General features: G+C 42.4%; 1 protein-coding gene across 1 annotated transcript in view; it reads right to left on the reverse strand.

The window, feature by feature from the left end:
• Positions 1 to 22555, reverse strand: part of LOC127618244 (protein kinase C epsilon type-like) — a 146329-nt gene extending 123774 nt beyond the window's left edge. Inside the window, exon 1 of the mRNA XM_052090599.1 lies at positions 21356 to 22555. Within this exon, the coding sequence (XP_051946559.1) occupies positions 21356 to 21703 (348 nt within the window). The 5' untranslated portion in view covers positions 21704 to 22555. The remainder of the gene's footprint in view (positions 1 to 21355) is intronic.
• Positions 22556 to 27032: the final 4477 nt, after the last annotated feature.

Consider the following 27032-nt stretch of genomic DNA (forward strand, 5'->3'; position numbering starts at 1 on the left):
ATCCATTATAAGAACACCTAACCAAGGTCTAGTCATCATGGTATTTGTTTTAAATTATATAGAAGACCTTTGGTTGTTCCTATTTAGTGCTGTAATGATCTGGATAGTGCGGCAACACTAACACAGTTAAACAGTATAACAGATAAGTTACTTTGCAGTACAGTATGTACAGTATGAATAAATACAATAAATATTTTCACAATAAAGATAATTTAATTATAATTGAATACAAAGGTATATGTATTTAAATGCAATATATAGAGTAATAATTAATTAAACATTGGACCAATACATTAGAGATTAGAGACTGCTCATTCCAAGTTCTTTACTGCTTCAAATAAAATCTTACTGAAAGCTCATTTTTTGAGATATCAACCTAAAATTTGGAACACAACTTGTCCATAGGTATATATGACAAAGCATTCTTGAAATACAACCATTTAAGTTTGGATAGTGATTTTCATGTCTATGCTGAAAAAAGGGGAGGGGTGACAGTTAAAGGGTTAAGGGCCACCAAACTGCTCAAGACGCTCAATCAACGAACTTCGACTTGGATTATTACTTTTTAATTCTGAGATAATATAGACAGAGTATACCGAAAAAAGTTGGAATTACTTTTACTATTTAGGTTAGCCTACTTTGTACGGACGTTAGCGATAACCAGCTGTAAAATCTGACGTGAACACCTGCAAGAAGAAAATATGGCTCAAACACGTATGGATTGTTGTGGATACAGCAGATGACGTGCATTGCTATGGATTATATCTTCTATGGATTATATCGGATTGCATGGAAAGGTAGGATGCCTCAGTATTTAATATTTGGTTTTCAGCATCTGATGTGAGGCGAGTGTCAGCGTCAACGTTAGCGCTAATTTACGTGACACAGATTAAATTTAGCTAGCTCCGGGCTGTCACTGACATTGACAGATCTGAACCATCGCCCTATCACATCGCTATCACAGAGTAATAATACAAACAAGCAGTCGGCAGTCTACACTTTATTTCAAAGATGTGTCGTGTGTATGTTACGCGGTTTGGTGACAATAAAAGAGCGGTAATCTTTGACAGTATGACAAAGCCAGAGGACAGTAACATCACAGCGGCACCGTAACATCTCTCTTGATGCCAGGCGAAACAAAGTCAGAACACCTTAAACTCAAATTCAGCGTGCCGGAACAAAGGCTAAGAGCCGTAACAACTGTTACGGCGTTCTGCTGTGGTTTCTCGGATGGTTTTGGATGTTACGGTTGTCATAGCCCTTTAATTTCTCGTTAAAACAATCAAATTGACTCACGATATTTATTCACATGATAAAGGAGGTCTTGAATACCCCAAAAATGACATTAACTCATTTTTGACCAAACATGATGTTACAGCGTTTTGCCTTTGTAGGGCAGAATTGTACTTGGAAAAAATAGCGAGTGACTACCTGAGTCAGCCCACCCACATTCTCAAGTGTCTAGCCAATACTAAGTTTAGAATCAAGGTGAAGTGTGTAATTTCTGTGCTATTACAGTGCTTGCAAAGTGTGCAAGATCCTTTTCTTTTCATTCTTCTCCAAAAGATTGTCCTGCAATTAATTTTTGATTGAGTCATTTTCCTGCAATTAATTCAGCTTAAAGTGCTATAAACATACAATTTGAAAATGTCCCATTCAGACCATGTGCACACTATTTGTTTACACCTATCATCCTCACTAGAATGGTGATTTCCTCCATTTGTGGGGTGCTTCAAAAATGCTCTCCATTACAGCACTGTGGATGTGGCCTCGCTTATACTAATAGACGTTCAGCATTCAAAATCAAACAGAAAACGATTCCATAATTGCATTGCGAATGGTCTTTACAATTCAATATGCTAATACTAGGATGGTACAAGCATCGACTAAAGCCCTGTTCACATTGTCAGTGTTTTGTCGCTGGATGGGACAGGAGACCATTGATTTTCAATGAGAGATGGCCACTTCCAGTAACCACGTTGACGGCAACCAATGGCAACAGGATGTGGGCGTGTCAAGAGATGCGACAAAGTTGAGAAAAGTTTAACTTCATGCAAATGCGGAACGATGCAGAGCGAAATCACGCAGCGACAGCCAATGAGAAAAAAAACAGTGGAGCTCAAGTCATGTCTTCTGTGAGAAATAATGGAGCCGAGTGCAGGAAAGACAGAGTTGTTTATGTTGTCATCATGTATCTGTACTCATTTACATGGATATAATAAAACAATGATGTGTGGAAAACCATGTCAGAAATTGTTGGCATTCTGTGTGAGATTGAATCAAACATTGAAAGATTGATCTTTGTGTTGCTATAAGTATTGCTGCAGTTTATAACACTTTCCCCTTCCAGAATTCTCATTTTTAGGGGCAAGTAATGATTTGTGACTTCTTATCAAATTGATTCATGTACCAGAAATTGTCAACATTACGGAGTTTAAATCATATACATTAATAGATTGTTCATCTTGTTCATGATAGGATGAATTGAGCTCACCTCTAGTTTATATAAAAACACTCTCCCCTGCACAATGTTCATTATTAGAGGCAAAACATATGATTCCTTGTCAAATAAAAATGATATATTTGTTTTACTAGCAATCTAGCTCATCTGTGATCAGATTTTCTAAAGCTATGGCCAGTTGTGCAGCCAACCAATAAAGTTAGAGCGACAGCAGTAGGAACGCCCACTAGTGACACAGAGTATAGAGACTAGCAACATCTAGTGACAAAATCGCTGACAATGTGATTTGTGAATGGGGCTCAAAGGTAACAAGTGTACTAGTGTACAGACCTATAGTTGAACAGCCAGTTTAATGTATGCTGTCTTGAGAAACTGGACTTTAAGGAATAAACAAATAAGAAAAGAAATAAGGGCTGTTGCTACATCCCATTCAAAGTCAGATGTGGGATATTCCTTAATACTTGAAACTAGCGGCCTGGCCGACAATCGGATCCGATATTCATAATTGTTCTAATTATCGGAATCGCTATTTGGTCTGAACTGATTGCTGATACATTTTCAAATGTGCTCCGTTGGCTCTGATGCCACCCCCTCTATCATAAAGGTTACTGCCTGTAGTCTGGCTCAATGTCCCGCCCACAGTATTATCGGATTTGTTATGCAGTATGTCATGAATAAATGGCCAATCAACACTGCAATCCATATTCATGGGGGAGAGTTGAGAAAGAGGAAATTAGCAAGAGAAAGATGAAGCTGTTTCAAAGGTAAAAGTACAGACATTTAAGTTGCAATAAATATCACAATTTTACATGGCAACTGGCCCAAAACGTGTTGCGGGTGTTCGCTGTCGTTTTCTGCATATCGTGGCGCTGTTTTGTTGTCTGTTCAGCATAATGCAGTGGCTCATTTTTGCTTATCGCGGCACATTCGGCAAGTTTTTCGGCTGACGCATAGGACCGATCAGTTCTCCCGATGGCCAGTGCACCCCTGATTGGCCCCAAAGTGCGTAGGCCCACCGGGAAAATGCCCGGTATGCCAGATTACCTGACCAGCCCTGCCCATATCCCGTTTCTACGCTTTATATAAGCAGCACGACAGAACAACCGAGCTGTGTACACAACAAGTGCTCCGGTGTGTAGATAGCACAGATCTTTCAGCGCTATATCCTTGAATATTTTTCTTTAGCACTGACGACAATACATTTATGCAATTTTTTGCTCTGCACACATTGCCTCTCTACCTGTATGTTTACTGTATGTTTATTATTAGTCAAATGCTGACTATATTAATGCTGACAGTCAATTAGGTGCAGGTTGTAAAACAAGAAGCATTTACACCGGCCGAGACAAAAGAAACAGCGGCAGCGGTGTTAAACCGTATTCTGATATACAGGTTTAGGGGAAACTTTAAATGATGGAAAACCAGACTTCTAAATATTACATTTTAGAAATGCAACGACTGGAATTGCTTGGTTGAAGGGGGCACCAAACTGTGAATCCTTAACCAAACAGTTTGGTGAATACATGTTTATACATTAGCTTCCACTCGGCTGACAAACAATGAAAATAGCTACATGGTTAGCTAGTTAGCTATAAGCTCGTTATTACGGAGAGTAAAAATGGACCAGCATAGCATCTCAACAACTAGGTAACAGCGTAGCGTGAAATTAACACTCAATAGATGCAATCCATCATGCACTGTTGTCTGCTGAGCTGCAAAAAGATGCTCTGATGTTTACCTTCTGCTACATTACTTACTGCACTGACACACTATAGCTGGCTAACAGCAAACAGACATGAGGGACATGGTTGTCAGGGACAGGGTTAATGTCATATTAGTTATATTGAAGAGGGAAAATGATGGGGTCATTGTTTATTAACTTCCCAGTATGCATTTCACAAACTAGTTAGCAGCTTACCTCAAAGACACCGCTCAACTCCGCACCTCTTAACTCCGCCCTGTCTACAGGAGTCAGAGCACGCTCTGCTGGACAAACTACATAATGACACCAATTCTAAAGCATTGTTTTCTGTATTATATGCTCTGAAAAAAAGTTTTTATATCTGCGCATATCTGTAAAATATATGCCGATACAATATATCGGTGAAAGGCTAGATAGGCTAATACCGGCCGACCGTTATATCGGTTGGGCACTACATGTTATAGCAAATTATGGCATTGATAGTCGTAGCTAGCTAACCAACGTTAGGAGGTTTAGCAAACGTAACGCCAACTTTGTTAGCGTTAAATCTTTCTCCTCCATTGTGAATAAAATCCTGTTGACCTTTTATAACTTGACTAAACAGGTTAGCCTGCAAGCTACATGAAATCACATCTGTTATCACATGTTAATACACAACATTCTGTTATGAGCTATTTAGTTCATTATTTTTTATGTATTTAAAGTTAAAGTTCAAAAGAAATGCTGCTAGGAGCTCCCTCCACATTATTTTTGAAAAATAATGTTAATATGTTGTTTTCCAAAAGATCTATTTTCCAAAATATTTTTAAATCTTAAAAATTTGCAGCATTTCATTAAACACATGTTCATAGGAATTTAAAGGATGTTTTGTGTTGGAGTTTGTGCTAGTGTAAATTTTTACATTAACATAAATTTTGACTGCAAATGTATATCGGTACAAATGTATGTGTATATCTAAATTTCGGTTATCAGTGATTACTAATAATAATGTTATCGGTATCAGCCCTATAAAAATGTATTGGTTGACTCCTTGAAACCTCAGATCACAGAAAATGAAGACATTCCATTACCAGATGCTCAGAAGATGATGAATAAGAAAAGGCTCCCTAAAGCTTAACAGGTGTAAAAAAGCCTACAATATAGCTGTTCAATGAAGGTTCCATTGTGACAACTATTCACATATAGTGTGACAAAATGCCAAAAATGTATTTCAGGGATCCCAGATTAAAATGCAGTCAACTATAAATAAGCCACGTGTAGTGTGATTTTACATAAAAATGTAACACTGTGACACTGTCAAAACATTGCTCTGTTTGTTCGAGCATCCTAACCAGCCTGAAACAGCAATATTGGGTTGACCAATGGTGTGTGCTTGGGACACAGCAGGACTACTTCTTTGTACAACCAATGGAAGATGGGGAGAGTTTTCACCCAGTGCCTGGACACCCCATTGTGGAACAGGGGTAAACTGGTCTGGTTTGAGGGAACTAAGAGTAGAGAAAGGACACAGCAGACAGTCAAAGGGGGGAGTGTGTAATTAGCCCAACCTCATACTAATTCTGAAGTTTACACAGCCGGCAGACTTCGGCCTTCACACCTCCAACTGGCCCCCCCAATGGCGCTCTCGCACAGAGCAAATGGAGATGAAAAGCTCCTGTGAAGACCAGCCTGAGAGGAACAACATAACACTGACATATCCTTTAAAACAGAACAGGCCCACAGTGTGCAAGTGCAGGCACGATCTAGGAGGGTTGTTCTTTGTGAAATAGGCGTGTGTATGTATGGGGATCATGGGAAATTTGTGACTAAGTGTTTCTCGTAGTTCTGACCAAACCTTTACAACCTACTCACACTAAAACATGTACACACAAATTGCTCCCAAGTTACGCAATGCTACCCATGTGTTACACCAAAGCCCACCTCTGTGAACATCTGTTCCACAGCCAGATGCTCTCGATTTCTCTTGCTATCTTGCCTGTCTTGACAAACACACACTAAGGCTTTGTTCAGACAGGCATAAAAATCAGATTTTTTGGCATACAGTGTCTGACTCCGTTTACTGTAGATGTTTGTAGTCTAACCAAAAAAAATTTAAAATTTGTTTTGAATGTTGAATGCTCAGATTGAATTTAAAGAGCCCTTTCTCTTCCAAACAAGTTAGGTTTTATGTTAATACTCAATCAAGTTTTAAATCAACAAATCTGACCTCCCAAACCTAAACCTTTACCCTAAGCCTAACCGATGGTGTCATAAAAAGCAAATGGGTTGTTCCAGCAAAATGTCAAACATGCCTTGGAAATATAACGTTTTATGCAAAGGAACAAAACTCATTTAAAATTGTTTATTTAGGTCTATGTTTAATTTTACTAAAGAGCGATAACAGATTTTATTTTATTAATTTATTTAGGAAATTGCATTGTTTATCCAGCTCACATAAGGTGTGCCCCATTTCTAAAATAGCATTTTCAACCAGCCATTTTTCATGGTTGCAAAGAGGGGTGAAAGGACTCTATATTTTCACTTTATGTTAACAACAATTAACAAAACTGGAATGTTTTTCTGAAAGACAAAGAAATGTCTGAAAAATGTATACAGTCACTTTGTTATAACAGGGCTTCTTTTTGATGTTAAAAGTGGCATATTTATGATGCATTTCAGTGCTGTCACATCTGCAACGTTTTAGAAGTTACATTTATATCACTCAAACAATATTCATTCAAATAAGTTGATACTTTCTGTATAAAGCTAACTGAAATTGATGTTAGATATGATGAGCGAATGGTCTCCTTTTTTTCTTCTTTAAAATAAAATAATAAAACCCATAACAATGGAGGGTCACATGAGAGGGAGACCTCAATTCTGACCAAATGTTTTAGATCATCCAATAAAGATCTTGTGTTGCGCAAGGCGAGGAGCAAAGCTTTCTTGGAAGAATCACAATATTTTCTTGTTCCTGGATTTTGTGAATTCGACAAGGGAGAAATGTGATTGATTCAAGGAGTGTAAGAAACGCTTGCATCAATGGAAGATCTCTTTTGCACTGATGTTTCCGGCCAAACTGAGAATAGATATGAATAATGGCCACAAAGTATTTATGTGTCCCAAAAATCACTGTCCTTCATAAATACATTGGAGTGAGTAAGCCATTTGATGTTTCTCATGTGAGTGGATTGACTTGCTGAACATACACTCGTCTGAAGCTGGGTGCCATTTTTTGTTTCTGTTTGTGTTGGTTCTGCCTAGCAGCTGGAGTTTGTTTTGTGGAATAGCACTTCTTCTTCAAGAAACATATGCATTGACAGAGAATTGCCTTTGCACAGGGGTTCCCGGCCAGATTGAGAGTGGATGCTGGGGATGTCTACAAAATATATACATGCCCACACAAAGGATGTCTTTTATAAAGTTGACGGACTGAGTAAGTCATGGTGTATTTTTTCATTCAAAGAGTGTATTTGACACTTGACCATTCGAGGAACAGGGAAGCCTGTTTTGTTTCTTTTTGTGCTGGTTTGTTTTGTGGAATAACACTGCTTTGGGACAGTAGTGGATGAATCTGTTTGTTCCATGTGCTTATACCTCCTGCTGGCTGGAGTTTGTTTTGTGGAGTATTTTTGCGGGACATTGGAATGATTATGTTACCTGCTGCACCCATAAACAGCCGGCTCACTGAACACTTGTTTGTCTGTCTGAGGAAACTGAACAACTTTATATCAGTTGGAATTTGTTTTGTGGAGGATCACACCTTCAAGACAGTTCTGTTAATGAATCTACACATTCTTTGTGTTTTTTCTGCCTATTGGCTGGGGTTTGTTTTACAAAGTATTTTCTGTTATGTAATTTTGCCATACAAAATTTGTGGAGAAGCACCAGTGCCAAAGGCTATTTATTTTCTTAAGCGCAAGTAATGTGATATCATTTTTCTTCAATAAATGCATCTTTCCCTGCAGGAAGCTGAAAAAATTGGGAATATATGAGGTGGGTATGTTTTCTTTAGTGCTGGCTCAAGTAAGAGTAGGGGAGTCCTTACATTGACAAGTAAATATCTACATTTCAAATCACTTAAACAGATTAAAGATATATTAGGGAGAATCATTATTGTTTTAGCACAAATTCAGGGGCAAAGGTTGGTTTTGACTAATATTTACATGCCTAATGTTGATGACCAGGGCTTTTTTATTGATCTTGATGGGATGTTGCAAGTCGCTGGCACCCCTCATGATATAATATTGGGAGGAGACTTCAGTCCTTTGATGGACTCAGTCCTTGATCAAAGCAAAAGTGTGTAAGCCCCCTAGAGCAGCAATGACGCTTCACAGGATGTGTAAAAATCTTGGTCTTGCAGATATTTGGTGACTTCTGAACCCATATGGTAGGGACTATAAAAAAAAAGTCATCAGTCAATAAGATCTATTCTAGAATAGATTTTTTGATATGTAAGTCCCTCATTTCATCTGTTGTTGATTGCTCAATTGGAAACATCTTAGTCTCAGATCACGCCCTGGTGAATTTAGAGATGTTGCCACATATGGAGTAAAAGAGTTGGACTTTTGGAGTTGAAAGGGAATATTAAAATTGCTGAGGCAGAGCTGAAGCGCCGAATGTTGTCTGATGGCCTCAGAGAATTAATCCGATTGAAATACAGATATAATACTATTTTGTCACGGAAAGTGGAGTTTTGCTTATTCAAGGCAAGACAGTCATACTTTGAGTCGAGGGACAATTGTAGGGAAGCTTTTGGCTAGATATATAAAGCATTTTTTTATACAATTCCTTAAGTGAAATCTGCTGGTGGTGAAATTTTTAACTCAGCCATTGATATTAACAATGCCTTTAAAGAGTTCTTTCTTGATCTCTATAGTTCAGCATCTTTGTCTACTGATGAAGATATTAGAAAATGTGTGTAACCATTAGAACTCCCTAAATTGACGACTGAGCAAATACATTTTGATTCTGAGATAGCCTTGGAGGAAGTATTTAAGGCCTTACCTGCATGCAAGGCTCCGGGGCCAGATGGTTTTGCCACTGAATTTTCTTAGATCTTGTGCTACAGAATTGGCTCCACTATTGTTAAAAGTTTATACAGCATCATTAAAGAATGGAAAGCTTCCCCCAACCATGAAACAATCCCAGATTAGTCTGATTCTTAAAAAGAACAAAGATATAAGTGAGTGTAAAAATTACTGTCCAATTTTCCTGATCCAGCTAGATGTAAAGATTTTGTAAAAATGTTTGGCTAACCGGTTAAGTAAAGTTATAATACAAACATATTGATCAGGTGGGGTTTTTTCGGGGCCATATCTCTTCTAATAACATTAGGCTTTTCATCAATATCATGTGGTCAGTAGCGAATGATCAGTCTCGCTGCCATCTCACTTGACGCTGAAAATGCGTTTGATATGGTAGAATGGGATTATCTTTCTAAGATTTTGGAAATGCATGGGTTCAGGAGTCCATTTATTGGTTTGGATTAAGTTACTTTATAGACACCTTGTAGCAGCGGTACAAACAAATTGATTAATTTCAGATTATTTTACTCAGAATAGGGGCACTCGTCCAAGTTGCCCTCTTTCCCCATTATTGTTCTGCTTGCCCTGGATCCATTACCAGCCGCAATAAGAAAGGAGGATGATTTTCCAGGGGTGATGGCAGGAGGCTTCTTGTTTTATTATTAACTTGTTTTATTATTATGCGTTCGATCACAGGCATTTGGCTCATTGGTCACTTTCACCTGAAAGAGCCCCTCCCTGGTTTTCTATTGAACAGGAAGTCCTTGCCCCTATTTTTTTATTTAAATGTTGCCTCAAGCATATGGCTGAAACCCAAATTATGTATAAACAAATCCCCTTTCTGTTGGTCAGAGTGGATTGTGAGGGGGGTTACTACACTCTGCGACCTGTATGAGAGTGGAGTGTTGAGATTTTTGAGAATTTGGGTCATCGGTTTTATAGGTATTTACAGCTGCGCCACATGCTCTGTACTGTTTTTGGGAGTAGCACACACCCCTAAAGCAGCAAATACTTTGCGAGAGGTGATTACTGCTTTTGGAAAAGGTCATGAAGCATCAGTGTATTACTCTGTGATATTTCAGAGTCTGGGGGATGGAGCTTTAACTTATATTAAGAGATTATGGGAGAAAGATCTGAACTTGGTATTGGAGGAAGGAGTGTGGACTACAGATGCAAGGGTTTGCCTTATTCAGTTTAAGATTTTACATAGATTTTATTGGACCCCCTCTAGATTATATAGGCTTGGTCTTAAAGAAACACCCACCTGCTGGTGATACCAATCAGAAGTTGGAGACACAACCCATGTCTTTTGGAGATGTGTTAAGATCCAAGATTTTAGGTTAAAGGTTCAGAATTATTTGTGTGATGTTTTGGGCACTCAAATTTTACTTTGCCCCAGACTTTGTATTTTGGGCGATGGGCAGGTATACATTTGGGGGACAAATATTTTAAAAATTGGGTTCTGACTAGCATGATGATTGGCAGACAAATTATTTTAAGTGGTTGGAAGTTGGACGGAGCGCTACCAATTCCAGAGTGGTGTGCAGAGTTGGGGAGGTGGGTGGCTTTTGAGGAGATGACAGATAGAATCCAGGGGATGGGGGACTTGTTTTTCAGGAAGTGGTGTAGCTATTTGGCAGTTTTGGAGGACTCTTGGAGAAGGGTTGAGGTGAGAGAAGTTTACATTAATTATGTATGATTATTATATATTTTATTTTATTTATTTTATCTATTTATTTTTTGTGTGTGTATTATTTGATGTGAACTCAGGGGTGTTGTTTGGAGTTGGTGTTTGGAGAGGGATATTAGTGAGGGTTAAAAGTTAAATGTTGAGTCAGTGTGTATGTGTTTTCTCTGCTGTGTTATTTTCTTTGAATCAATAAAAAATATTAATTGCAAAAAACAAATAAAAAAAGCATAATAATGGATTTGACAGTTACGCATGCTTGTTCTTTTACCACGATGATTCATCTCACCATAGCTTTTATCTGTGATGTGTTTATAACCAACATTAAGTAAGCAATCATTTAGACAAAATTTTGATTTGAATTTAAATGTGACAATAAAATATCATCTGATATTGCCACTGCTCAGCATGTGCCGCAAACACCCACTAGAAGTCGCCACATGCTCATGCAGTGCTGACTGAGGAGGTCAATGCAAACTATATTTTATAACACAGCCTTTTGTGGTTTACTAATAGCGCAAGGCCATGTCGCTATTTCAAACTTAATTCAATCAATCATGCAGCCTTGATAGACACCATACTGATGTCTCAGAGGTCAAAATCTTTTTGGATGGTCACATGGATATTGATATCATTGTCTGAACTAATGGATCTGGACAAATCAGAACAGGGTGCAGTGTGAACAAAGTCTGGGACCAAAACAGACACACACTTTCAGGAATCTCTGTGGACACTTGGATGACTTATTTGCTCTGTCAAGGTTGTCATAGCCTGAGGGTGGAAATGGAGATAAGCTCCCATTACCTATAAAATACTCTTAAAGGTGTGTGCCTCAAACAGCCTCTGACCGCCAAGTCTAGCTCCTGTCAGAGTTTGGCGACACTGTTCCTACTGACAGGAGAAGGGGCGAAAGGTGTACTACTGGCACCTTAAACTCAGTTGCTTTGGGCAGATGTGGCTCTGGTAATCTATCTAGGAGCAGAAAAACTGTGACTACAAACCTCTGGCTATACCCAGGAAAGTCTTCGGGAGTAAATCCTGAGGAAAGATCTGGAGACGGAGTCCCTAAGGCAGTCCATTGCTGACACATCAACATGGTTCTATCGGGAAGACACGCAGGCTTGAGTGAGGTTTAAGATGCCATTTATTTGATAGATGTAACACAGAAGGTAATGTCTCTCTATTTGGCGTAGGCCCCGTCCGGCGGTCCGAGGGAGTTGTGCCCGGAACCGTCATGTCCTGCCGGAGATAGGAGGCAGGGGCGAGGATCCTACCCCCACGCGGGACAGGGCTCAGCTGGTGGTGGTGGGGTGGAGGAGGTTGCCTGCGTTTTAGCGCACTCAAACAGCAATGTGATAGATTGTGAGCAGACTTATGAAGCAATGGCTTACATGCGATTGGCTAGGGATTACCCTGCTAATGAAGTGATGATGTACAGCTGCTAGTCTTCCCGCTAGAACTATGCTGCACTACGTTGCACTTCCATTTCTGGCAACTCCTGCAACAACACCAGGGTCAAGCTGTACTGGCTTTTTCTTTTCCATTGGGTTACATCGGTAGAGTGAAGAGGGAAGACCTGCTGCATGGGCAAATCCTGCCTCCAGAAATACTGCCCAGGCCTGCGCCATGGAGAGGACACTTCAGTGTCGCTCGACCACTACGGCACAACACAGGAAAACAGCAGTTACTGGTTATAAGACAAGCTTGATTGGCATAGAGCATGGCACCAGGGGCTGTTTTCAACAGTGGGAGGGGCAAACAAGCTTCACTCGACAGTTACCACCCGCCTTAATCTGGGCAGCTCTCAGCCAATAAGGTAATGTCCTGCCATGGTCTGCCTGCCTCATTGGGTGCATGGGGCTTCGGGCTATAGCCCAACCAGTGGATTGTAACCTGGCACCAGACAAACAACACAAGAAAAATAAGAAGAGATAAGCTCTCAAAATTGGATGCTGGAATGTACGGACCATGACCAACGGATTATCAGCGGATCTCTAAGAGGTGAGCCACACACGCAAGACAGCAGTGATAAACAACAAACTGCTTACACTGCAAGTGGATATCGCTGCCCTGCAGGAAACTTGCTTGGCAAAATCTGGCACCTTAAGAGAAAAGGACAACACTTTATTCTGGTGGGGAAAGGGTGCAATCAACAGTAGAGAACATGGTGTTGGCTTTCCAGTCAAGAACTCAGAAGATGAAAGAGGCTGGCACAAGTGGAACTGAGAGGATCTCCTCCCTAAAATGTCACACTAGTGATGGGCTTGTCCACCTCTTCAGCACTTATGCTCCTACTCTCTACTCCTTGCAAGAGGCAAAGGATGAATTCTATGACCAATTGCAGACAGCCATCAACAGAATTCCAAAACAGGAACAACTGCTGCTGCTTGGTGATTTCAATGCCAGAGTCTGTGACGATCACCCCCGGCCTAGCTGCCTTGGTCGACATGGAATTGGCAGCATGAAAGAAAATCCCTTGAAGGCATCAGGGTCAGGCTCCAACTCGAAAAGGTACACCACTCCAAAACAAACAGGAAAACCATGCATTAATTCCAGCAAAACCCGACATCCAGAAAGTGTGGAAAACACCATATCCTTGGAGGATGCATTTTTAGCAGACCCTCCAGAGGGAGATGCACAACAAAAGTGGAATTGACTGAGGGATACAATCCACAGCACTGCCTCCTCTGTCTTTGGAAGGAAACAGGGGAAGTCTCAAGACTGTTTTGAAACCAACTCAGAGGACCTATCAAGCATTCTCGAAGAGAAGAGAGCAGCACTATTGAAATATTAACAACACCCAACACAGTCCACAATGCAAGCTCTGAGTGCAGTCAGAGACAAAGTAAAAAAACTGCCAGAGGCTGCACAAACAAGTACTGGTTGCAACTCTGCAATGGCATCCAGCTAGCAGCTGATTTGGGCAACATTCATGGCATTTATGATGGCATCAAAAAGGCATCAGCACAACACAGAACAAGACAGCCCCAATAAAGTCTGCATCTGGCGAAACATTCATAAAAAGGAGCAAGCACATGGAGAGGTGGGTAGAGATTTACTCTGAGTTGTACAGCACGGCCAACGTGATCTCTGATTCCGCACTGGAAACCATCGAACCTCTGCCTGTCATGGAATAGCTTAACGAACTACCAACCTTGGACGAGTCCCCTTCACAAACTGCTCTGTCAATGCTGGGAGGAAGGAGCCATACCTCAAGATATAAAAGACTACCTTGTAACCTTGCACAAAAATAAGGGAGACCAAAGCAACTGTAAGAATTACAGAGGCATATCGCTGTTAAGCATCGTCGGCAAAGTCTTTGCTAGGATAATCCTGAATAGACTATAAATTCTAGCTGACAGAGTCAACCCTGAATTACATTAAGTGTTTAGGCCAGAACGCTCTACAATAGACATGATTTTCTCCTTTCGACAGTTTCAGGAGAAATGCAAAGGCAGCCACTGTACATTGCCTTCATTGACCTAACCAAGGCCTTTGACCTTATGAGCCAAGATGGCCTCTTCAAAGTCCTTGAAAGGATCGGCTGCCCATGAAAGCTGCTCAGTCTGATTAAGTAATTCCACAAAAGACACAAAAGGCATTGTTCAATTCGATGGCTCTTCATCAGAAGCCTTCAGCATTAACAGTGGAGTCAAACAAGGCTGCGTACTTGCCCCTACATCGTTCTGCATCTTCTTTGTAGTAATGCTAATGCATGCCTTTGGCAACAACACAGAATTTACCTCCACACACGATCAGGTGGAAAGTTGTTCAGTCTGTCTCGGCTTAAAGCGAAGACCAAAATTCTCAGAGACATGCTGTTTGCAGATGATGCGGCCCTAGTATCCCACAAGGAGGAGCAACTTCAGCACCTCCTGGACAATTTATCTCGTTCCTGCCAAGATTTCAGCCTGACCATCAGTCCGAAGAAAACACAGCTGATGGGACAAGGTGTGGAGATCCCCCATCAATCACCATGAACATCCACAAACTAGAGTTGTTCACAAATTCACATACCTTGGCTTGACTGTTATGTATGAACTGAGCTTGGACACAGAGATAACAGACATATCGGCAGAGCATTAACACCAATGTCCAGGCTGACAAAGTAGGTATGGGTAAACAACAAGCTGAAAGTTTCCACCAAGGTGGCAGTATATAGAGCCTGTGTCCTCAGCACCCTGTTAAATGGGAGTAATTCCTGGATGCTCTACACAAGATAGGAAAAGAGGCATAATGCACTTCAAATAGATGTACCAGGAGCTAGCTACGGGGATGTGTGTGACAGAACGACCTCACATCCACTTCAGAGACTTGTGCAAGCATGACTTTAAAATGCTTGGCCTGAATGCTGAAAAGTGGGAGGAGCTAGCCAGCGACAGAAACATGTGGAGACAGGAACTAGCCAGAGCTCTCTACAGGGGGGAACCAAGTTGAGACAGGCAGCTGAAGAAAGGCATCAATGCCTGAAAAACAAGACGACCATTGCAACAGATACAGCCTTGAGATTCGATCATAGCAGTAGAGTCAGTCACTTCCGAGTAGAACTTTACAGCCACAATAGACTCTGCACTCAAGAACCCCATAGTGCAGAACTATAGTCTCTTGAGACTGACAGGAACCATGGCATTACCTAATGTAGCAACAGCAAACAGGATTTACGTCGTGAACTCTACTTAGTAAGCCATCAGATTTTCATGTGTAAAAAAAGGGAAATCACTTGGTTCCTCAAAAACATAGACTAAAACTATGTGAAAACATTTATGTAGTTGACCAACAGGACTTCATCATTACACGACATGTATGCAGTCAATGAATCAAACATAGGCATGTCTTCACAAAACAGCAGTAAATGGCTCCAAAAAGGGTTTGAGGTGGAAGGGGTGGAGAAAGAAAAAGGTGACTGACATAGAAATGGAAAGAAAGACAGAAGTAATTGAATCAGTTTAAAAGATAAATAGCTAATTTCAAACAATATGTGTGTGCTTGCTGTTTGTTTTGTGTTTATTGGAGTATCCTAGCATTAGCTAGATTAATGCTAATGTCAAACTCTATAGAAAGAATTGAGTGAATTCTTTCAAACTTCAATTTGAGTGGCACTTAATTTGGTTGCTCCATTTCTGTTAGAATTGCTGCTTTAGAAAGCTGCTGTCTATGTAGACCAGCCTGCATGCCAATTTTGGCCCACAATATACAGTACATTTTTCAATTGGCCCCTCAAGTGCTAATAGTTTTTCCCTTAATCAGGCCAGCAAATCAGTTTTTACTTTATGCCTTTAGGTTTGGCCATAAATGTCACTCATTCTTTCTCTTTTTTAAAGCATACTAGTGAGATCAACAATCAATCCAGTGTGCTCTCATCCAACAAAAACATTTGGGTATGTGTATGTGCTAAGTTTTATGCTAACATGTATAACAACACCAATAACAGTATATACTGTAGTTGAAAGTCATGGATGTAAAAACAGCTGAATTTGTTGTAACTGCTCGACTGACCCTCAATACAGTGAGGGAAAAAATTGCTGATTTTGTACGTTTGCCCACTGACAAAGAAATTATCAGTCTATAATTTATGATAGATTTTGAACAGTGAGAGACAGAATACCAACAAAAAAATCCAGAAAAACACATGTCAAAAATTTTATAAATTGAATTGCATTTTAATGAGGGAAATAATTATTCAACCCCTCTGCAAAACTTGACTTAGTACTTGGTGGCAAAACCCTTGTTGGCAATCACAGAGGTCAGACGTTTCTTGTAGATGGCCATCGGGTTTGCACACATCTCAGGAGGGATTTTGTTTGTTGTTATTCTGTCTCTCACTGTATCAAATTAACCTACCATTAAAATTATAGACTGATCATTTGCTTGTCAGTGGGCAAACGTACAATATCAGCTGGGGATCAAATACTTTTTTCCCTCACTGTAGATAACACTGTTTGGGCACCCAGGTTATTTGAGTTTGAGATCCCTAAGGTAGATTGTAGACACCAAGGTAGCTTACTAGGTTTTGAAACAGAGCTTGAGTAGGAAAGTGTGTGAAAGGAAAAAGGGTGAAACAAATTGCCACTTAAAATGGAACATATGAAGATTCCAACCTACCATGTCATTCACATACCCTGTTAACACATTATCTATCCGTATATATGTTTATATATTTCATGTTTGTATCTCATTCAACTAATGGACCCATATCCTTCAGGCAACTTCTCTGTATGTGACACCATGTGATTATATAGGTCAAATCAGGAGAGCCCACTTCTCCACACAAACATTTGGAAACATATGGGTCTTTTCTACTGCACGGTACAGCTCGACTCGACAACGCTCGCTTTTTGGAGGTTTTCCACTGTGGATAGTACCTGGTACTTTTTTTACTACCACCCCGGTCGAGGTTCCAAGTGAGCCGAGCCAATACTAGTGGTGGTGGTGTAGTGGTCTAAGCACATAACTGGTAATCTGGTAATCAGAAGGACACTGGTTCAAACCCCACAGCCACCACCATTGTGTCCTTGAGCAAGGCACTTAACTCCAGGTTGCTCCGAGGGGATTGTCCCTGTAATAAGTGCTCTGTAAGTCGCTTTGGATAAAAGCGTCTGCCAAATGCATAAATGTAAATGTAAATGTAAATGTTCAGTGAGAATCGTCACTACCAGCATCACTGGATTTGCAACACGGGACATCAACCCGCTAGTTGAAAAGTTAGCAACAGCAATAGCAGTATCATTAGTTCACACAACTTTCAAATTGTAAAAAGAAATGGCTCTGCGCAAAACCACATCGTGGTCAATAAACGAGGTGCATATGTTCCTCTCATTTGCGATGAACGAAATTACATGAAACGAAAAAGTCTTTCAGGAAGTGTTTTAGCTGTACCACCGGACATACCGAACAGTGTAGAGAAAAGTACCAAAAAAATGTAAAGTGACTAAAGAACCATCAAGGACCACAACAGCCGGAATGGTTCAAACAGAATAAAGTGGAAGTGGTTCAAATTAAATGGACTTTATCTATGGCAATAGACTGGCGAGCAATGGAATGGAGAGTGCCCTGGACTCGGCCACGGCGTTGTCTGAGTCCACAGTGGAGGATGGTAAGTTTTGTTACGTTAACTCTATATTCTCCTTGAAAACTTCACTTTATTTAGCTGACCAGCTACTGTAAAGCTTGCTTCTAAAACAACCAGGCCAATTTAACTGTTACACTTGTGTAAAATCACCATGCAACAACTGCTTTAAACAGCACAATGAGCTAGTAGCTAACAGCTAGCTGTCATGTTATTGTTTATGTTCAGTTATGTTTGTGTCACATAAGATGATGAAGGGACTACAGTGGAAAAGCAAGCTTAGAAAAGTAAAGCAAGCAGAGTCGAGTCGAACCGTAAAGTGCAGTGGAAATGTGCCAATAAAGAGAGCTGACTGCATGGACACAGCACTTCCCAATATCACAACAGTACTGATGATGGCATTTCAATAGTTCTGATTTTCATCTGTCTTATATTAAAAAGAGCAGAGCAGCTTCCAAGGCCACACAATGTCTGCAACTGCACTTTGTCACACACTGCTATTAGATGCCTTAAAAGCGTAGTTCACCCCAAAATTGAAATTATCTCATCATTTACTCACCTTCATGCCATCCCAGATGTGTATGACTTTCTTTCTGCTGCAGAACACAAATGAAGATTTTTATTTATCTCAGCTGTGAAGGTCCATATAATGCAAGTGAATGGTGGACAGAACTTTGAAGGTATGAGGGGAAGTAAATGATGAGAGAATTAACATTTTTAGGTGAACTATTCATTTAAAGGTACAAAGACTGATACTCTACTTATTTTGATACTCACTCAGTAGAACTATTGACTGAGGACTGAACTCAAGACATTTGGATAAGGCAGCCAGGATCCGAAAGCTGATGCTTGATTGGTGTCTACCATCACAGTGACAATCAAATCCAGATTCAAGAGTGTATGAACAATTTGAAAAAAATATATATAAAATTGAGGGGCACGGGGAATCATATATACTATAAATATTTCTAAATATTCTAATAGCTATCCCATAAACTGGTTTTACATGACAACTAGTGAATCTTTTGGTAATGGTTCATGTAAAAGTGTTATCAGAAAAGGATGATTAAAAATGTAAAGCACATTAAAGCATTAAAGTACAGATTCTGAGGGGACCGAAAAATTTGATTATTATGTATGTGTGAGTATACTTGCTACGCACACAAATGTACATTTTCCAGTTCCCAAATATCAGATTTACAAATGCTGCCCAGTTCTCCATATAAATGTCTAAATGAGACATACAAGTCTGTCCTGCCTTTCCATTTGCAAACAGGATTTCATATGTCTGCATTAATGATGGCTGCATGACTCTTTGCAGCTGCAGAAATATTTATGACAGGCAGCAAACCGTTTCTATGCAACCGGGGTTAGCTGAGCATTCATCTGAGGCCTTTGCAGTAGCAATGATGCAGGTGGCATCAGAGAAAGAGGAAAGCAATATACACACCTGCTGCTTGCACAATACGCCAATGGTGTCAAAAACATTCAAGGGGAAGATATGTGTTGTCACTGCAGTAGTTTGTGTCCTTAGTTGTGGGTGGGTGAATAATGTGTATATTTAAGCAATAATGTACAAGAGGTTTTGCTATGTTCACAATATGGCACAGCCTCAAGTGCCTTACTGCTTTTTTATCAAACAAACAGTTCCAGTTCTGGATGCTGTTGAGTCAATAGCTCTGCTATATTCACAATAAAGCACATGCGCATTAACTGGACCAGCCTTTCAGGGAGCATTCTAAAGATGACCGCAGAGTGGACTGCTTGCCTTTAAAAGACATTGGCAGTACCCATAGATGACCATCATTCTTGTTGAAGCGCAACGTTTTGTTTACTGTTCAATGTCAGGGACAATATCTTCTAGCAGAAGGATTCCATTTAATGATTTTACTTAAAACATTTATAAATAAAACTTTTGAATGAACATATGTTTCCATTATAATTATATAATATGTGGTAACCATTTTATAAAAGCATTAATGAACTTGAGGCTGTGCAAACATTGTAAATATCGTCATATTTACATGTTTTTCCTGAAAGTGTAAGTTTTATGATTTGGAGGCCTGTTTTCATTTTCCGGTCTTCAGTGTTCTTACTTGCATTGGCATATGTTTTTAGCAGATACAGTAATGTAATGTTGTAAACGCTGTAAACCCTAAAACGACCGTAAAAACAACTATTTAAACAATTTTACAATTCGAGTTTTAACAGATGAATTATAGTAAGTGCTTTTATAGAATTATAAACTTCACATTTCTACCATTAAACTCTCTAAAAATTGTCCCCATTCACTTCTATTGTAAGTGCCTCACTGTAACCTCTATTTTTGCATCTTTTGTTGTTCTTGTTTGTCTTGTTTTGTTTTTTTAAGAAAAGGATGGATGAGTTAAAATTCATTTTTGTGGTAATCATTACTATGACACAAATACTGTCGATTGAGCTTCACTTGTATTGAACCTGGAATATTCCTTTAAGGAGTGAGTAGAGGACATGAAGCGATGGCCTGATGTTAGTTACATTGAAATTATTACAAATTTGAGTTGTTATGGCAGCCAACAACTGCAGAAGTTTAGCCTGATCTCGTTTTTTGATCCATTTTCTTTTTTCTTTTTATAAAGACAGCATAAAAGTAATCCATATGACTCTAGTGGTTTAATCCATGTTTTCTGAGGTAATGTGATAGGTGACGGTGAGAATCAGATAAGTCCTTTTTTACTATAACTCTCCATCTTTGACCAGCCACGACCAGTAGATGGCTGAATGTGAAAGTGAAAGTCACTTCCACACCAAAATGTGTACATCTATAGTGAAAAAGAACTTAAATATTGAGCTGTTTCTCACCCACACCTATCATATCTCCTCAGAAGACATGGATTGAACCACTGGAGTCGTATGGGTAACATTTATGTTGCCTTTGTTCTTTTTCTGGTCACCATTCACTTGCATTTTATGTACCTACAGAGCTGAGATATTCTTCTAAAAGTCTTCATTTGTGTTCTGCAGAAGAAAGTCAGTCATGCACACATCTGGGATGGCATGAGGATGAGTTAATAATGAGAAATTTTATTTTGGGGTTAATTATTCCTTTAAGGACACACACGTTTAATAGACTAAGGTTTATATATATATATATATATGTTTTTGAAGATTCACGAATTTCCCTCAATTCATTAGAAGATATAGTCCCTCAGTTCAACGGGAACGCTGCTGTGCAACAAGAATAACGATCAGCTAGCTATTGGAGCTGGCAGTGATACAAACAGTTGCCCAGGGAAGAGGTCATAGCTGTGCTTTATCATTAATAAATCACGGCTATTGTCCAATCAGCATCAGGAACTATCCGTTTCATAATTTAAATCTGAGGTTTTCATGTTGAGGCATTGAGGTTGTTTATACTGGCGAAAATAAAATACCCATAAAATTATACTTTTACCCAGTCCTCGAAGTGTTTGCTGTCGTTCTGCAGCAATTCCTCAAACTGAACGGTGCAGTTGGCCACAAAATCATCGTAGCCAATCGGCGCATCGTGAAACACAGACAGCTCGATCTTCCGGCCGTCGCGCACCTCCGTCACAAACTCGTCGTGCCAGGCGGGACTGTTGGTTTTTTGCTTGGTCGAAGTCTGACCCACACGAAAATCATCCACGTTGAGGGCTATGTACGTGTCCAGCAGAAAGGTCTGCGTCTTGGGGCCGACGGCGTGCCTCACAGACCAGGCTGTGGGCTTCAGATCCAAAGCCTCGCAGATCTTAATCTTCAGCAGACCGTTAAAAACCACCATGGCGTTACAGTGTCAGCCACTTTCGAGAGCTTTTCTGACAATAATATTCCAATTCAGCGCCTGGATAATGATTCAACTGGTGTATCTCACGGTCCACCACTGGTATGTGTCTAGTAGTGTTTCTCCTTAAGAAATAGCGGTAAATACCCTTCCTCGTTGATATGCATTCAAATGTTTTTTCTTCTCAGAAGGTCCAGACAGAATTGATTTGATCTATGAACACCCTACATGTCATATTGAAGCTGTCCAACACCCCTGGCGACACTGCGCGATACAATTTGGAGAAAATGGCCATTTACAATGTAATAGCAGATACACAACCAGCATTCCACACCTCAAAACGTGCCTTAAATAGCTGCTGGATCACCACAGGGTCTCCTGTCCTATGGCTGGCTATAGGTGTGTCTGCCCAGGCTGTCTTCCTCCGCGCACTGGGAGGAAAGTTATCCACGCAAAGCGTCTTTCTGGTTCGCCACAGAAAGGAGAATGATCGCGGACATATCTGGATGTTTACAAGAGTTCCGCACTCTCTTGCTTCTCCCAGGATCCTACTTTTTTCTGTCCATCGGTACACTGTTTCCTACAGACCTGCCTCTTTTTCTCCCGACTCTGAAGGCTGCTGCAGGAAATGCGCAAAATACGTCAGTTAGTGAGAGCGGAGACGGCGGAGTGTGAATGGGGCACCGGAGCGCCCATGACCCGCTGCTGCTGCTGCACGCTGTGGTCAAGCATCACATTCACTGGGCTGTTTCACAGATGAACTATGTAAATATACATTGTGAATAATTGTACTCTGCCCAAGTTATACAATATACGACCAAACAGACTGCCTAAAATATGTAACTTCCACCGAATGTAATTTGTTTGTGATTTGTTTTTCTTAAATTAGTGGTAACACTTTACAATAAGGTTACATTCGTTAATACATTAGGTATCATGAACAAACATTTAACAATATATGCTATTTTTACAGCATTAATTAATTAGTTAATAAAAATACTGTTGTTCATTATCAGTTCATGTTAGTTCATAGTGCATTAGCTAATGTTATCAAATACAACTTTTGATTTTAAAAGTGTAATGTATGTTGAAATGAACCATAACCAAGATGAATAAATGCTGTAAAGGTATTGTTCATTGTTCATTCATGGTAACTAATGTTGTTAGCTAATGTTAACAAGTGGAACCTTATTGTAAAGTGTTACCAATTATTTGATGTCATTAGTGATTGATTATTTAAACAAAACCATATAGAATGCCCCATTTAGTAACATAGTGTTGTGCATAGGGGGTGTATCTTATCTTTATTCCTTTTTTTTCTATTATTTTCCTTTTTTTATGCATGCATGGGTGTCACTGTGGATGTTTACGATACAATGCTGTGAAGAACTCCAGTGCTGAATTAACTGCATTGGCATCAGGTGTGCAAAAGTCTGAGGGTGGGATTTTTATATACTGTATGTAGTTCAGATGTGAAAGCAGTTTAACACCAGATGTTTCATTACAATATTTATTTTATTTATTGTCACCATATATATATATATATATATATATATATATTGTCATATACCTTTATAATTTACAATGTTACTATATTTGATACAGTATTTATATATTGAAATTCACCTCCTCAACATCATTAGCTAAGCAATCCCACCATCTTGTGGATGGAATTTTCATTACAGCCCACAATCAGGCATCACAATGTATGCATAGTAAATGTGTTAAATAATGTGTAACTTATGTGTACTTCCCACTGTTGTTTCATTCGTTTTAAATGCAAGTGTGACAAAAATGGCATTTATCAAACCATATACTGTAAAATTACACATTGGCCAACCTGTTCCCTTTTTTGCTTGAGACAAATCTTAGTGCTAAAGTAGTGCATTGTATGTAGGAAACAGTTTATGAACAGGGAGATCATAAAATGTTAACTAAAACGTATGTATGCATCTTTAAATCCAGAAGATGGCAGTGTCTTGATAAAAGTCTTGGTCATCACTGGAGTTGCCTCATATCGTTTTTTCATCTTAACTGTCAGCATCCTTCACTCTCAGAAAAAAAGTACTTAACTTTAAAAGGGCCGTCACTGGGGTGATACTGTAACGGTTACCCTGTCTTGTCTCACTGTTGCCCTTTGTTTGTAATTTTGTCACTTTTGTTATTCCTTAGTTTTCACTTTTGTCACACTTGTACCTCCATAGTCTTGTTTTCCCTCGTGTTCACTGTTCATTGTTTTCACCTGCCCTTGTTAATTTGCCTTTGGTTTCTGTTAATCACCTTGTCATCTAGTTTGTGTTCTGTTTGTTCATTGGCCCCTTTTTCCCATGTTTTGTATTTATATCCTGGTTTTTGGTTTAGTCCTCCTTGTCTGTCGTTGAATGCTGTTGTACGTAGTTTGTGCTCGCTCCCATGCCTGTGTTCCTGTGTTCCAGTTCCTGTGTTTTCGTGTTTTGTTTTCATTTGCCCATCGTGGTAGTTTTGTTTATTCATGCCTGTTTGTTTCCTTCAATCAAATAAACCCGCATTTGGATCCTCATCCCTTGTCTGACTCCGACCTCATTCGTTACAGAACGACAGACCACACAATGGATCCAGCGGTTATTCGGGCCAACTACCGGTTGCTCAGCCTCAAACAAGAGGACCGCCCTGTTGAAGACCACATCAGCGACTTCCTCGCGCTGGCGAAGTTCACGGACTTCCCGGACTCAGCCCTGGTGGTTTTCTTCAGGGACACTTTACACGATTCGCTCAGGGAGCGTTTGCCGCCGGCTACGCGTGATTGGACTCTCCACGACTTCCTAGAGGCGACCTTACTGGTCTGCGGCTCGCCGTACACCGTGGGCTTCGCCGAGAAGGACCCTACCTCTCCACCCACTGTGGAGACCCTTCAGCCGTCCGGGGCTCCTCCTGTCATGCCTACCCCGGTCTGCAAGCCAGAGCATACGCCTGCTCTGGCCAGCGAGCCTGAAGTCACGCTGACCAGGAACAGCGTTCCAGTGTCGCCAGTCGCCTTCCATGAGCCAGCGCGGTCCACTTCGTCTGCCTGGAGGAGGGAGAGAAGACGGGCTTCCGCCTCCCGGCCCGCGCCAGCCCCGGTCTGCGAGCCAGAGCCCACGCATGTCACGGTGAGCGAGCTAAAGCCCACGCATGTCACTGTGAGCGAGCCTGAGTCCTCGTCAGCCACGGTGAGCGAGCTAGGAGCCCATGCATGTCACTGTGGCGAGCCTGAGTCCTCGTCAGCCACGGTGAGCGAGCTAGAGCCCTCGCATGTCACTGTGAGCGAGCCTGAGTCCTCGACCATCCCCGAGCCAGTGCCTGTAGCCTCAGATGTCAGTGAGCCAGTGCCGTTAGCCTCAAACGTCAATGAGCCAGTGCCTGTAGCCTCAGATGTCCCTGAGCCAGCACCTGTAGCCTCAGATGTCCCTGAGCCAGCGCCTGTAGCCTCAGATGTCCCTGAGCCAGCGCCTGTAGCCTCAGATGTCCCTGAGCCAGCACCTGTAGCCTCGACCGTCCCTGAGCCAGCGCCTGTAGCCTCGACCGTCCCTGAGCCAGCGCCTGTAGCCTCGGACCGTCCCTGAGCCAGCGCCTGTAGCCTCGGACCGTCCCTGAGCCAGCGCTGTAGCCTCGACCGTCCCTGAGCCAGCGCCTGTAGCCTCGACCGTCCCTGAGCCAGCGCCTGTAGCCTCGACCGTCCCTGAGCCAGCGCCTGTAGCCTCGACCGTCCCTGAGCCAGCCTGTAGCCTCGACCGTCCCTGAGCCAGCGCCTGTAGCCTCGACCGTCCCTGAGCCAGCGCCTGTAGCCTCGACCGTCCCTGAGCCAGCCTGTAGCCTCGACCGTCCCTGAGCCAGCCTGTAGCCTCGACCGTCCCTGAGCCAGCGCCTGTAGCCTCGACCGTCCCTGAGCCAGCGCCAGCGCCTGTAGCCTCGACCGTCCCTGAGCCAGCGCCTGTAGCCTCGACCGTCCCTGAGCCAGCGCCTGTAGCCTCGACCGTCCCTGAGCCAGCGCCAGTGGCCGTGACCGTCCAAGAGCCAGCGCCAGTAGCCAGGTCCGTCCAAGAGCCAGCGCCAGTGGTCGTGCCCATCCTAGAGCCAGCACCTCTCGAGCCTTACAGGGCTCCTCCTCCCGAGTCTTCCAGGGCTCTGCCTCCCAAGTCTCTCGAGTCTTCTAGGGCTCCTCCTCCCAAGCTTTCCAGAGCTCCGCCTTCCGAGTTTCCCGAGCTTTCCAGAGCTCCGCCTTCCAAGTTTCCCGAGCTTTCCAGAGCTCCGCCTTCCGAGCTTTCCCGAGTTTTCCAGAGCTCCGCCCCTCAAGCCTCTCGAGCCTACCAGGGCTCCGCCCCTCAAGCCTCTCGAGCCTTCCAGGGCACCGCCCCTCGAGCCTCTCGAGCCTTCCAGGGCTCCGCCTCTTGAGCCACCCGAGCCTTCGACGGCTCTGCCCTCAGAGCCTCCCGAGCCTCCTACGGCTCTGCCTCCCGAGCCTCCTACGGCTCTGCCTCCCGAGCCTTCTACGGCTCTGCCTCCCGAGCCTTCTACGGCTCTGCCTCCCGAGCCTCCTAGGGCTCTTCTCTCCGAGCCACCTGCGGCTCCACCTCGAGAGCCACCTGCGGCTCCGCCTCCAGAGCCTTCCTCGGCTCTGTCTCCTGAGCCTTCCTCAGCTCCGTCCCCGGAGCCTTCCAGGCCTCCGCCTCTAGAACTGCCTACGGCGCCACCGCCCTCGGCTCCACCTCCAGAGCCATCCTCGGCTCCACCTCCTAGGCCTTCCTCTGCTCCGCCTCCTGAGCCTCCCTCAGCCCCGCCTCCAGAGCCTCCCTCAGCCCCGCCTCCAGAGCCTCCCTCAGCCCCGCCTCCAGAGCCTCCCTCAGCCCCGCCTCCAGAGCCTCCCTCAGCCCCGCCTCCAGAGCCTCCCTCAGCCCCGCCTCCTGAGCCCCCAGAGCCTCCCTCAGCTCCGCCTCCTGAGCTCCCAGAGCCTCCCCCAGCTCTGCCTCCTGCTCCTCCAGAGCTTTCCATGAGTCCGCCTCCCTTGGCTCCGCCTCCTGGGCCTCCAGAACCTCCCACAGCTTCGTCTCCAGAGCCCCTCTCAGCTCCGCCTCCGGGACCTGCCCCTGTCCTGAGGTTGCCTCCCAGGCCTCCTGGACCTGTCCCTGTCCGATGGCCACCTTCCAGGTCCCCTGAACCGGCCCTTGCCTTGTGGCCAGCTCCCAGGCCATCCAAACCGGCCTCTGTCCTGTGGCCACCTCCCAGGCCCCCCGAACCGGCGCCTGCTCTGCGGCCATCTCCCAGTCCACCTAAACCCGCCCCTACCCGGTGGAAGCTTCCCAGGCCACCCGAC

This window comes from Xyrauchen texanus, chromosome 24 (genome assembly GCF_025860055.1).
Source record: "Xyrauchen texanus isolate HMW12.3.18 chromosome 24, RBS_HiC_50CHRs, whole genome shotgun sequence".
Taxonomy (NCBI): domain Eukaryota; kingdom Metazoa; phylum Chordata; class Actinopteri; order Cypriniformes; family Catostomidae; genus Xyrauchen; species Xyrauchen texanus.